Source organism: Chroicocephalus ridibundus, chromosome 2 (genome assembly GCF_963924245.1).
Source record: "Chroicocephalus ridibundus chromosome 2, bChrRid1.1, whole genome shotgun sequence".
Classification (NCBI taxonomy): domain Eukaryota; kingdom Metazoa; phylum Chordata; class Aves; order Charadriiformes; family Laridae; genus Chroicocephalus; species Chroicocephalus ridibundus.
Window position 1 is genome coordinate 89,043,085 of NC_086285.1, and position 14,456 is coordinate 89,057,540.

The following is a 14,456-nucleotide window of genomic DNA, read 5'->3' on the forward strand; positions in this document are numbered from 1 at the left end:
TATTGCATACAGCTATTTTTAAGAGATTGAATACTTCCATGCCTCCACTCTGAAGGTACTAAGGACTAATCTTGGTCTCTAACTCACACTAAGGGATGAATCATTTGCTTTCAGAACCGAGCAACACCTGGGAAACTTACCTTATCACTGTCTAGCGTGTTCTGTGAGGTTCGCGAGGCAATTGAAATAGTATCGGGTTGACTGCTACCATCTCCCTGACTGTCCAGGTCCTCGCCGTCTCTGCAAATAATTCCATTTTCATTACAATATTAGCATTGTATCTGTAAAGTGTTTCTTCCCTACTTGCAACTCTAAAGAAGGGGCACCTAGACAGTGTGGCAACGGACACCAGCCAGACAAACTAACTGATGCAAAAATCAAGTATCCAGCACTTAATACTTGGTTCTACACTTTATAAGAACAGATTCATTTTCTCAAGGTCCACATCATGTAGAATTAAGGCCCAAACAACCAGCCAGAACTACGGCAAGAAACTTGCACAGCCACTTAGCCAAAGCCAACAAGCAGAACACTCAGTCACACATTTTAATATCCATGAAAGGAAACCAATGACCTGAATAACACATGCAGAATTGTAAAAATCTAAAATGTACAGCTATCCTATACTGTAGTTCCAAATCCCTTCTTTAATGACTGAACATACATAAGTCATGGACTGTTCAGAGCAGAAATCTCAACAAATTCAGCACTGCAGGAAACTGGAAATTATAAGATAAAGCTGGCCAAAATGACTCTTGCTTTTGTCCAATTCACTGAAAGTCACTAGAAATTCAACACTGCAGAAGAATGAGTGCTGTTGTGTACTTAGAGATCTCTGATTATTTTAAATACTACTTACCTTCTTCCTTTCTGTTTTGTTGTTGGTGCAGTTTTGGGGATGTGGATCGGCTCTTTCAATGCTCCTTTCAGATGAATGGTCCTTTCTTGTATCACTTCCCGGATGTGTTTGATCCAGTCCTGTTTATTCTCTATACTGGATGCCTTTGATATGCAAAAGAAAGAAAACCCCCACAATGGACTATTATAGCTGAGAAGATCCACACATACAGTCAGCTAATAAACACAAACAGGAAGGCATAAAGAACCACTTTGTGAATAGTTTTTGAAAACTTCAACAGAAAAAAGGAAATTCAAGCTAGTTATCTTCATTTTGGATTGTCAACACTACTTTACACTTCTCAACATTATTAATATTGTTCATTTAAAAAAAATAATTTTAGATTCAGATTCCTCTTTCATAACTTGAAGGCTAAAGCCCTGCATGCATCTCACACGAGACAGGGTGGATTGACTGACTTAAAGAATTCCAGTAATAACACCTTGAACACTGGTATTTTAAACTCATGCTGTGTGTTTTAGGTCAATTATAACTTTCTATAATAATCTACTAACATCGAAAGAAAAATTAATTTATACTGCAACACATATACTTCCACAACATATTTCACATACTACGTTTCCCAATCTTGAAACATACCTGGAAGCAGAAAGCTAATTCAGGAATTGTATTTTAATAACTGCCTGCAATGTATCATCTATATTTTTGAGATACCCTGGAAGAGACTTGATATCCAGCTGCCCAACCTGTAATCTGATTGTTTAATCCAATTTAACCCTGCACCTGAAAAGCTACTAAATACAAACATTATTGCAGATCTAAAAAAATTATACATAAACTCCCTACTTCTCTTAATTGCTGTCTCCTGAAATAGTTGGCTTCAAATATATTATAAATATTTAATATACTATAAATATTTAATAACCAGGGATCCTAGAGGGATGCAGAAAGTTGCAGCAACAGATGAACAATTAGGAAAAGGATCTTTGTTTTCTTTTACAAACAAAAAGATTTTGGAAAAGAAGCCAAACACAAAGTTTTGTTAAATCTTTTATTTAGGTTTTCATGGAATTTACTTTTAATCTTAATGAACTAAGAAAGTGCTAGTTTCCAACCTTCAAAAACAATTTAAAAAATTCAGCAAAATTGTTGAAAAGCTTCATATACCATATAAGTTATCTAAATATCCTATGCTTTAAAGTAAAGAAGAGAACAGGAACACCTTAAAGTGATCTTATGTAGAGAGCCCTTAAACAAACCCCCTTATACTGCTCTACCCTGGGAGCATCATTTCAGGCTGCAAAGCACTGTCTGTGAAATTATGGGAGTAAAGACTGAATAAATTGTATTATTCAGTGATGTGACATTTCCTTTCCTTGCAGTCATTGACTTCTGTCAGAAAACTAATGTAAGCTCTTCTTAGCCTGTAATTCACCAGGAAAACATAAATTTCAGTGGCAACATGTAAATTTGGGTGGCCATTTTTAAGTGGCATTATTGAGTAATCACAAAAAATAGATGTGAAAACATAAACGAGTTTAATAGTAGGTGTATTAACCTGTAAATGGGAAGATGACTTTTTTTTTCAGCTTAATGCAGCTAAGAGATACAAAAGAAAAGTTTCAAAGTTGAGACAGTCCTCAAAATATGTCAAATTACCCGTTAGCTGCTTGTGGTATTACAAAAAAAGTTCTCCAGTTGAAACAGTAGGTCCCAGGTTACACACCAGAGTCACAGGAGAAATGGATTTAGCCATTCTCCTAGCTAGGCAAAGAACACTACTGACGCCTCTAACTTCCCCAGACACAAAATTTATAGCCACTGCATGCACTCTCATCCAAAGGCAAGTATCTTCAGAAAAACTTGTAGCCAACAGAAAGACAAAGTCTTCTGATAAAAATACAGGCCATGAAAAACTGGCATTGACAAGCAGGAATGACTTGAGTGTGAGATGTAACACTCTTGCCGTGATTTGTCTGTGGCGTCTCAGCTGCTCTGTCAGCTAACGGCGGAAGTCTTCAAGCTATGGAAGTCCATGGGATCAAACCTCTTCCTACTCTGATTTGTGAAAGCAAGTTTGTTTAATCCTTTAGTAGACCACACAGATTCCCCTCTGCTGTCAAGCCACGAGTTAGATATAAACCACATCCTTTACACACCAAGGAAAATTATCTGTCAACAGCTGTCCCTCTCAAAGGAGGAAAAGTCATCACTTGTTGCCTTCCGAACAAGTATGTACAATAACTACAACATTTAGTATAGACTATACAAGCAAATCTGCTAAAATTACCTTGAGAACAATTTTGTTGTCTGAAGTTGGTGTCCTTCCAACCCATAGAGCAAACTTGCAGGGATCTCCTTCTACATGTTCTGTGACACCCAGCTCAGAAGTCTGAAATTAAGAAAAATTTGTTAGGACGACACAGCATTTTTTCTCAGAAGCCACAAAGGGATGCTAATATTCTAAATAATTAAGCTCTGCTATTTAAGAAGATTTTTAGAAGCTTAAGACTAACTCGTATGCCAGAGAGAACCCTTTATTCTGGTGGCAGTGGTGTGGCTTCTTCAAAAAAGGAAGAAGTGCAAACTAAACAGTTTTTCCTGTGCAGTAATAATAAACAATAGCATTTATAATCTGAATACCAAATTGCTCATTTTACATTTTTGACGACAATAAAAGCTTTATAACTCTAAAAAAAGGTGCTTGGTAAAAAATAAGTGTTGGCTTCTCTCCATTTTGATTTCCATCAGGGAACACTCATTGCTTATTGATTTTTATGTTTTCTCTCAGATAAGATATGCTTCTCTTGATATCTTCTAAAACTCTGATCTCTCTTCTGCCAAAGGAGTCTTTCCTAGTGTATTTCCTTCCCTCTGAAACAGATGAAATAATTCAGAAATGCTGTTTCCCTGGAGAATTTTGTGGGACAACTACATTAACAATCAGTCTTTGGGAATGTTCTAGTGTCAGACCTTAATAGCTAATTATCATCCAAAATGTTTTCACTTTCCAACTGGAACAACATCTCAATCATGTGAATTGGTTTCCAGCTAAACAATTCATATAGGCTCTGCTCCAAAAAAATTACAAAGAAATATAGCTCAATCTACAAGAACCCTCACTCCAAAAAGCAGCTGCTAAGCATTCTTACGTTACTAGAAGCTGTATTTTCCCCCTCCCATCATCAGTAGCACATACACAGTTCATTATTGTGAGATGCTGGATACATGGTACCTGAGTAAAGGTAATTTTTTTCTTGTCTCACTTGGATGCCAACTTGTTTTATTGTTTGGTTGTGTGTGTTTTTTTAGGGAAAAAAAAAAACCCAACCCAACATATCCACCCCTTCAGCTTTGTCATCTCTTTTTAGGAAAATGGACTCTTCTTCACTGAAATACATAAAAGCCTGTGATGCGTTTTAAACGTGACTCATCAGCAACTCCCACATGTGTTAGAAAGCTTGTTAGATCCTTAATCCAACATTACATTATGTAATTCAAAGAAAACTTACCCTACCGCACTGCCCAATATAAAGACTGAATAGGCAAGATAGTACAACCTTTAATGTTTATTTTTTAAAGCCTAGTAAATTTAGAAGCCTTGGTACACTTGTGAATATTATTAACTTTGCAAAGGACAACTGAGGGAGAATGCAGTGGAGGTCTGTACAGTAAGGAGTGGCAAAGCAGACATACATTGTTCACTGTCCCTCTCAATACCAGTAGGCGTCAAGTGAAACTAGTGGGATGGAGGCAGGTTCAAAACCCAACACAGGGAGGTTGGCCTGTGCCCAATACGTAGTCGAGCAATACAGTTCTTTGCCAAAGGATGCTGTACATGCTAAAAGTCTGCGTGAGGTCCAAGGACAAGCTCATGGAAGAGAAATGTGTTGCAGGTTATTGGGTGCACAGAAACCACATTCAGGTGAGGAAGCCCCTGAACTGCCAGTTACTGGTGACTGGGAGAGTGTCCTGGCAAAGTAACACCTGCTTGCCTTGCTCCCATGGCCCTCCTTCAGCACTTGCTTTCGGACACTCTATCTCTGGCCAGGACATAGGTGTTTATTACCACATTCTTCCACTAATACAAGTCATGCTGTTGAGTATCCTGTGCTGGGGAAAGCATGATGGTCATCATGCCCAAAGTAAAGAGAAGGACCTTACTTTTATAAAACCACCTTCCAGAGGTAGGAGACAGGATAACGTGCAAAAAAGATCGTTAGCTCAAATCAAAACACATGCTTTCAACATCTGTATGAATGCCTTTTCTAAAGATCAAGCTATAAGAATTGCTATAATAGTTAAGCTGCACTGCGGGATATTTTGCCAAATAGAACACACGAAGACAAAAAGAATGCTTGTATTTTAAAAATGAGGCACAATGAGCATCTTCAAGATTTCCAGCAGCTTCTCTAGGACCCAAGGCTATTACTAAATTCCTGCCAGAGGAACTGACATGACAGGCGTATGGGACCGATTTTTCAGTTCTGTCTCCCGTCCCATGTAATGCCTTGGCAGCTGATGTTACCCTCCAGTAAACCAGAAGTTTTTTGTATTTCAAGTTCTTGAAAGCACCAAGGAAAGGCGTGATCAACAAAACAGCTGCAGCTGTGTTACCTGCTAATTACCTTATATCAGGAAGGAAAGCAAGTGTTGGAAATGAAGTGACAGAATATGCAAAGTAAGATGCAGAAAAAAAGAGGGTTTTTTGAACCAACCTGCTTTACCAGTTTGGACGCAGAGGTGGGAAGGGGGAAAGAATGAAGGCAAAGGAGCTGAAGCAGGGAGAAAAGACTCAGTATTTATACCATCTAGATGCAGTCATATATCCCAGTATGATCAACAGAAGAGTAATGTCTTTTAGAGTGTGATTCTGAGCAGTAGTTTCAAGTACTTGTTCTAAACTGTCTGGTAGAAAAGCTAATCTCGCCTCCGACAGATGCAGAGCAGGCTATGGGAGACTGTCTTCTCACTAGGCTACCTAAATTTATGGAGTGTGAATACTGCTCTCACCCAAGTCATCCAGTGAGACAGAAAGGTAAGGATATGAGTTCTGGGGACACGTTTTGTAAAGCGTACATGCTACAGGTGAGGGAAGAAAAGAGCAGATTTTTTTTTTTTAATTTGTTTTTTAAATGGGAAGAAAAACATTTCCATCTTTACTTCCTTTTAGTAGACCATAAGAGCTATCATTTTATTTACAAAACATTATTGTAAGACTACTAGTCTCAGTAGACATTCTGGAATGAACTTTTCCATAACAAGGAATTCTTGCCTTTCCAGATTAGTATGTGTAGAATATACACCAAAATGAATCTTTAACAGGAATATTACTACAACAGCAATAGTAAACAAGCAAGATGAAGGCAGCTTGTCAACTCCTTCCATCCTTCTGCTTTATATAAACAAGCCTTAGAGAACCAGTAATCACACACACAATTAAGAGACAATCAGTCCAGCCCAATCTTGATTTTCCTTTGTCCTAACACACCAAGACTGACACATAGCCTTCGATAGTTGCTTTCAGCCTACTCTTTCTCCTCAAATGCACGACAAGGCAGCAAGTTTATAAGAGTCAGTCTACATATTCCAAGGCTGTTCTTTCAGTGTAACTATAATAGTTGTTCAAGTTCTTCATGCCCATTTAAATCATCTGAGCTTAGTCACAGTCTAATCTAGACAGTTTTCTAAATACGATCACTTGTTCTCCCATACTTACAAACAGTTTACTCTTGTAAATGTACTTGCTCCTTCCACTGGAGTCCTTTACTTCTTTACTGAAAACCAAGGACATCTCAAAAAGGAAAAGGTGCCTCTCTCTTCCCTTTCGAATTAGAGTTTTTGGATCCCACACTTGGAAGGATTCTTGAAGGATGAGCTCTCCCTGAGATTCTATATTTTCATCAAAGCCTAAAAACCCAGTGAGAGGAAAAGTTCACCATAAAAAGTTGATAATACAAGGAAATTAAAAAGCACAGCTTCTGTTAATTAAGCATTCTGATTCCCACACCCCCCCCCCCCCAATACAGCTTGTAAAACATGGGATTCCAAGGAAGCAATACTAAAAACAAGACTGATTTTAACATCATTGCAATATACTAAGTGTAACTGTGGCTCAAGTCTATGTCTAAATTTACAGATCCAACTGTTAAGTTTATCAACTCTTCTGGTAGTATTTCACCAACAAGTGACAGATAAGCCTATGTCAGCTTCTGGTACCTCTTCTTTGATGAAAATTATTTCTCTTATAAGCTTTCTGCCACTGTAGAAAGTGAGCAACTTGCAAGGGCACAGAGAGCGCATCAGGTTGTTCTGACATTGGCAAGCTCCCAAATGCCACCTTTTCTGGTGGTACACCTTCCCTACCGTGTATGCAATGAGCACACGAACACGTTCCAATAGGGGATGAAAAAGATGGCAGCTTGGAGCTGTTGCCATGCGATCAGCCTGCCACTGAGTCACTCCAGCATTGATCCGCAATAAAGAAATAGCATCTGGATTACTTATCTTGAGACGTAACGTAAAGATGAAGATTGAGCATATCAACAATTTTACTTCCATTGTAGGGGTACAGTGTTCTGTTCCTAGTTTAATACACAGCTTTAGAGTTGCAGCATAACAAAAATTAGTCTACCATCCTCTTCTGAGTGGTATTAAACTGCATTTTAAATAGATACTGCTTGCCAATATTCTCTGAACAGAAAAGTAACACCCTTCTTGAGAAAACAACAGTTCTCACTGTTCTAAATAGGGCAACAGTATGGAGAGCAACAGAGGCAAGCTGCATCAGGGTGTTCATTCAAAATCTTCCAGAGACATAAAGAGGAAATGTGCTCACTCACTATATTGGTCTAACACGGGATGACTCAACAATATGCGGATGATTTGTTATAAAACTGACTTATGTCCACTTCCAGTGTTAAGAGATTATTACCAAAGCTGGTCAACATTTATACTAATACCATCTCCCGAACAAAGCATTTGGAACCAATCCTGCAAACTGACCAACAGCGTTATTGTTTAAAATCAGGGAAGAGAGGTGATTTTGAGCATTCACATGATAAAGAATAACATGTCAAACCACGATGAGTTTTATAGTAACTTGCACGATATTGGAAGTTCCTTGACAAGCTCCATTTACTACTAGAAGGCAGAGAAGGTGAAAAGGAATATTGACTAAAACCACCTATAAGTCTTTATTCAGCAACTCCACGGTAAGGCAGCTCTGCTTTTATCTCAAAAAATTCAAATGCCAAAGAAAAACACTTTTATTACTAAACGTACGATGGCAACATCATACATGATAAAGTGCCAATTATAAAACAGATTTTGGCAGAAAGTTGTTCTAAGCACATAGAAGCAATTACATCCAACCTCCACTGTCTGCCATGGACACGATTATGTTGTTCTGGCTAAGGCTCAGGCTAAATTGGCTTATGCTGACATTTTACTGCCAGAAGATACATTTCATTTCAACCAGAAGTCTATTACGAAACAGGCAACAAACAGATGTGAAAACGACAAACTTCTTGGAGCAATTATTTGATACATAAATCAGCAAAATCACCTCTAATACGCTTATGTGCCTCATATAAAGAAACCAAGGATATTGGCTGGAAAATGTAGCCGAAGCTATGATATCTGACCATTTACCTATTACATTTTAGGGGAGTAGTGGAAAACTTTGTTAGCCTGCATATTTTTCAAATCTACAGTGGCAGAGCTATAGATCAAGATGAAAGAACATTAAAAAAATTAACAAAACTGTACAGATGTCTGTCACAATTGATTTTCCTACATAAGTTTGCATTTTATATACCTCCAAATAAAAGATGTATAAAATACAAACCTAGAGATAAGAAAATGTTCACATTTTTCTCAACTTCTAGTAATACGTAAAGTTATTAAACAAAGTTAGTCTACAGCATACAACTGAATTGGAAAGCCAGTTCGAATCCTACCTTCCAGCATGCTGAGGTGCATGGCATCATTGGCTCGCTTTGGCACGCTAAGCATCACCTCCAGGCCATCCTTAATCTCACCTTTACCTTCTTCACAGCACGTGAGCAGCTCCTGTAACAGATGAGCAGACATGAGTACTCTCTATCATGTATTTCTACGCTAAGATGACAGACAACCAAATAGTACTTCTAACAACCAGAGAATCATTTTTGGCATGGAAAATCTTTTTGAACTTTAACTTACTCTGCCAATGACATGATGGCATACTTTGTATTTATCATGATCTGTTCCTTCAAGGAGCAGCCCACGCTTTCAGTTAACCACCCTTAATTTAAACAAGATCATCTGCTTAGTAAGAAATCTTTAAAAGTTTCATTAAGGAGAACATTTTTTCTGATAAGCACAGACACAGCTATCAGATGCAGCGCTACATGGAGGCCCAGAACAACGCAGCTGCCAAGTCATGAAGATGGTGGAAAGCAGGACAGCACAAAAGGATTCCCCCCCGTGCCTCCCCCCCATGTCAGTCTGCTCCACTGCATCAAAGACCTGCTCTGTACTACTGCTGATAAGAGGATTTACGTTTTTTCATTTTAAGTATTCCATGAATTACTCTATTCTGTGTTCACACAGTTAAAAGCATCCTACAGACAAAACTTTTGAATACAAACAAGCATTAACTAATGGGCAGAAGTTAGAGAATGGAATATGCTGAAGCATTGTAGTGGAATTTAGGGCGATGCAGTTCCCTGCCCATTCAACATCCCACAGATATAACAGCGGCTGAGCTGATATTCAAATTTCCTCACATCCTTTCAGCATTTGAACAGTATCAAGATAAAAGGCAGCTTACGTAAGCAAAAAGGCATATTATGTTCCTTCTATTATTCAAAAGGCCCACTTAATTTGTTCCCTCAGGTTAAATTCCCTTTTCCTTTCTAATTCCCTTTTCCTACTGTTATCGTGATTATGCTATTTTTATTTAATTGCCAATACTACTATCACAGCAAAACACCACATCACCACACTTAAATTTTGCACGACAACTGCACAGAAAAGTGACTGTAACTAAATATCCTCCAGGAGGCACAGAAAATGAGCAGCTTCAATACAATTTGGAAAAATAAACAGAATTTCTAGAACTCTAAAACGTTCCAGCTATCATTGAAGTGTTGCGCTCTCCATCCTCACATGTTTTATGTCTCTCTTCTGATAGGAAAAAAAAAAAAGGAAAAAAGAAAACCCAGCAACCACCAAATAAATCCATTTTAATACACAGCAAAGCCATCTGGCTCTGCAAATACTGGTGAAACAGATCTATCTTCAATGATGTAGTGGCTAAGGCTATTTGGATTTTAAAAAAAATAAAATATTGTTGGACTCAATACCCCAAAATTTCTGAAACAGCACAGCCTAGAGTATTTCTGTAAGTTATAACTTAAGTCTACTTGCACCTTTTTGCAAGGGGAGAAGAGATAATATGTTTCAGTTAAAAAATGACAGACTTGTTTCCATCCAACTTGACCTGAAATAGCCTGCAATGTTTTTCAGAAATTTTAAAAACAATCCATGGCAGTTCTCAAGTGAAAAAGGGAGACACAGATCAGTTACAGTGCTTTTGTAGACAGCTATTACAAAAAAACCGATGCCATCTAACAGACCCAGCACAGCTCAAGAACAGTGCTGCTCAGTCAGTAAGACATCTGTCCACTGTGTGAAAGCTCTAACTACAGGTTTCCAAAAAGTTTAGTTTACTTTAACACCTACTGTTTACTTAACATTTCTAGGCAACATTACAAGTAACAACTGTTTGTGTAACAGCTCTACAGGTACCCTCTGTGTGTGTGTCTGTGTGTATATACATGCATATATATTCATATATTTTATAGATATAAATTTTAACTATATAAATAAAAATTTATAAATATTTACATATTTTACAGTACTTAATGCCATAAACATAGCTAATGGCTTGCAAAAAATTGCTGCAGAAACTATTACAAAAATGTGCCTGTCTATATGGCCAAGAATTATGTTTTCACTCTGGAAATGCAAATTATATTTTTTAAGTAAACATTAGTAGAAACATATCTTCTTTGATTTAGAGGAATCTGGACAAAAAGTTGCTTATTTATACCTTCTTTCATTTTCAGTGGGCTCCTAAAAAACATCACAGCAACATTTGACAGCTGCCCAAGATGTTGTGGTCTCAGAGTGCAGAGCAAAACAGCCCTCCTGATTTCAGCAAGAGCTTTGCTTTCTTAAGAACAGCAGAACCAGATGAAGAACTTTGAATTAATACCGACCTTTAAAAGAAGCTGGTATTTTGTTATCCTTTGGACAGGTTTGATAAGGTAAGAGGAGATAGAGTTGGCCAGTCCATGTCGTTGCTGTATCTCCTATATGAAAAAAGCCAACATTTGAGGACTATGCGCACCAACACTCAGATACAGACTGCTTTGAGGGCTATGCCACAATATACATTAACTACAGAGTCTATTTTAGCAAGGAGAAATAAAAAGAGACAGGATGACAAGATATTCCAGCCACAGAAGATAGTTACGTTGTGCATCTGCCTGCTCGCTTTGTACAAACAAAAGATTATTACCTCCACGGGTACCTGTGAAGTTTTTCAACAAACCTAAATACAAACAGTAACGATTAGGGATACTGAACACGCAGCAATGCCTTTAAAAAATAATAATATAAAGATCTGTATTTCTTTTGTTATTCGCAAAAGAGAAAAGGAAACAAATTTCAGGGAACAGCCAGGACTATCACAGGAAGGCTGAGGTGGAGGTTTCTTAGCATCACCTGGTAGTTCTGCTAATAGTCACAGAAAGCATTTCCCCCACAAGGGGGAGCACGAAGTAACATTTTCTAACTAAAGGAAAGCGGTTAACAAACACTTAGATAACAGCCACTTAGAAAAAGAATGACCTCCACAAAGCTAAAGGAGGAAAATAGAATTAGATGATAATTAATTATATGGGATAATTACGGATTTCAAGTACTGATCATGGTTGAACTTCACGGCCAGTGTTTGCCATTTATCACAGTATCGGAAGTATTTTAACCACACAATTTCAAACAGCAAGTTACGCACTGCAACGATGTGTTTTCTAACCACGATTACAGTATCAGAAGTTCCTGAGATGGGAAACGCATGACATTTTCACATGGTCCAGTGGCAGCATCAATGGAAGCTCCTGAAGTTACCTGTGCACAGAATTAGGTCTTCGGGCTTCTAATCCACTTTAGAAGGGGATGAGAGCTCTGGATACACCAGTAAAACAAAGGGATCAAAGGCTGCTCCTTTGGAGGTGGTGGCAAGAACTTGTTTCTAATACAGTCTTATCAGAGCCCTTTGTTATTTTTAAGAAGAGTGTTTACTAAATTTTTCTTTGAATTTTTTTGGTCCTATCTGCCTGATTTTCTGTAACTTACCTGCTCTTCTTCAAACACTGAAAACGTAACAGAGGCTTCAAAGAAAGGCTTTACCTTACAATGTTTAGAGTACCCATCTCCTCAGTGACAGATTTTTGAAATTAACCCCAAGACCTTCAGGGATTTTTTATTTTTATTTTTTTTTTTTTTATGATTTCCTTCCCTCTACTTCTACAAACAATTCTAAAAAAAATTTCTAGTGTCACTACACAGCTAGTTGCTCAGCACAGCAGAGGAAGAAACAAAAAGGGGTAGAGAGCACTCTAATCAAATAATCTGTAAATACAATTCAACCAAAACTCATTCAGTGTAGCCAAAACTCCTCCCTAAAACCTCTAACAGCTCCTACATTTTCTTCCTTTCTTAAGTGGAATATTACCGATAGACCAAACAACCTTGAGATTGAGTAAGCAAGGTGGTCGGCTTAGCAGCTCTGAACAATGGCACTCAACTGAATTACCACTACATACAATTACAATTTAAAGGTGCTTCAAAAATTTCACAAAGATTTCCATCTTTATTACATACAGCGTAAACGAAGGACATCAAAATGCTAAGATTTGCAGAATGTGCTTGTGAGAGCTGAAGATTCATGCCTCAGTTATTGCTGCCAGAACCTGCTTCCAGTTCTGAACATCTCCGGTATGTGACAGTGACTTTTTACATCTGATTTGACAGCTTTAGGGGACCAGCTGAGGGATCTAAGTTAACCACATGAGACAGAGGATTGATTTTCTTAAGCTGACGCTAAATTGCAGTGTTAGTATCAGGAAACTTGCATTTTCTTAAGAAATTAGGCACTCAGCATAACTGCAAGTACGTGATTCAAGCTGCCAAGGCATACTTTTAAGACGGACACAAAGTACTTACATCGAAGTATGCTCCTGCGTGTTCTAATATCAGCTGGGTAGAATCTGGCTTATTTTTACAGTAAGTAACATACATTTGGAATTTGTCTGCCTGCAGAACAAAATGCAAATTTACACAGGTTATCAGAGTGCATCACTTCTGCCTCAAAGTTTTTACACAGCTATCAGAGGGCGTATCTTCTCTCTCAAGCAATTTAACTATACATAATTATTTTAATTATTTTCCCATTCAAACTGGCAGCATAAGAAAATACATCAGGCAAGTAAGACTGAAAACAATACCAATATATGCAAAAGTAGATTATTCCTAGCTAAGACAAAGATACCAAACCAAACCTCAATGCAGGTTTAGGCAACTTGCATAAACTTCAGGAGCAGCTAAACTTTGGCATCTGACAGTAGTGCCTTGATTTGTTTTCCCCAGTTAAAGACACACATATTTTTACTCAAATTTGAAGGAAGAGGTACTTTTACAAATTTTACAAATTAAAAAGGGACCTGAGAGGAAGAATCTATCCCTTCATGCTTATCTCCCTTGTTACTTCTAAACATAAGTCTGACTTCATTACCCAAGTAACAAAGCAGTGTCCAACATCTTCTGGTAACTGTTCGTATTTTTCCAGCTCCTTGAGGAATATACTGTAGGTAGAAAGGAAACAAAAAGTACAAGGCACATGAAATGTTTTCATTAGAGCAGCAGATATTGATCTATTGTCTGTGAATAAAGGTGGATAGAAAACTTGCTGTAATTCATACCAATAGCATGAGTTAAAGAAATAAAGATAACAGCAACAGATAAAAATGTGTAATAACAGAACTAATATAAAATGTAATTCAATATAAATTCTGATGTGATGATCAGAAATTGATCCAGCAGACATGCAGTTAACACACAGGAGTACACAGAAGTTTAATAACTGCTGCTGTTCTCCATCAAGAAGGTTTGCTACTGTTTCAGTTTCAAGAAAAGTTTAGTATTAATCTCAAGAGAAAGAGGAGGTGACTTGCTTTTTGCATGCTCAAGTTAACACAAAGCATACAAAGGACTGTAAAATCAGGTTCTGGAATATGCTAGGTATATTTTATTACTTAAAAGAATCATAACCCAACACAAACACTAATGAATTAACAAAGAGGGAAGATTCAGAGCAAGACTTCTGTACACAGATCTGCCTAGGAGCCACTCCACTCAGAAGAAACATAGTGGACAAGTCTCTTTTGTGCTCCATATTCAAGTAAATGTAACAATGGTGGGGCATCCCCACAGAAGCTTCGAAGAGCCAAGAAAGAGCAGGGAGCCCTACTCTTTCCCACTAGCA

At 37.7% G+C, this 14,456-nt stretch overlaps 1 protein-coding gene across 3 annotated transcripts in view; it reads right to left on the minus strand.

Annotated features, from left to right (window-relative positions):
* Positions 1-14,456, minus strand: part of TRIO (trio Rho guanine nucleotide exchange factor) — a 257,134-nt gene that overhangs the window by 77,448 nt on the left and 165,230 nt on the right. For all 3 annotated transcript variants that reach the window (XM_063326144.1, XM_063326146.1, XM_063326145.1), the window contains exons 26-33: positions 13,707-13,776; positions 13,139-13,228; positions 11,128-11,220; positions 8,821-8,932; positions 6,579-6,769; positions 3,150-3,251; positions 860-1,002; positions 141-240 (exon numbers count right to left, since the gene is read on the minus strand). In XM_063326144.1, the coding sequence (XP_063182214.1) occupies positions 141-240; positions 860-1,002; positions 3,150-3,251; positions 6,579-6,769; positions 8,821-8,932; positions 11,128-11,220; positions 13,139-13,228; positions 13,707-13,776 (901 nt within the window). The remainder of the gene's footprint in view (positions 1-140; positions 241-859; positions 1,003-3,149; positions 3,252-6,578; positions 6,770-8,820; positions 8,933-11,127; positions 11,221-13,138; positions 13,229-13,706; positions 13,777-14,456) is intronic.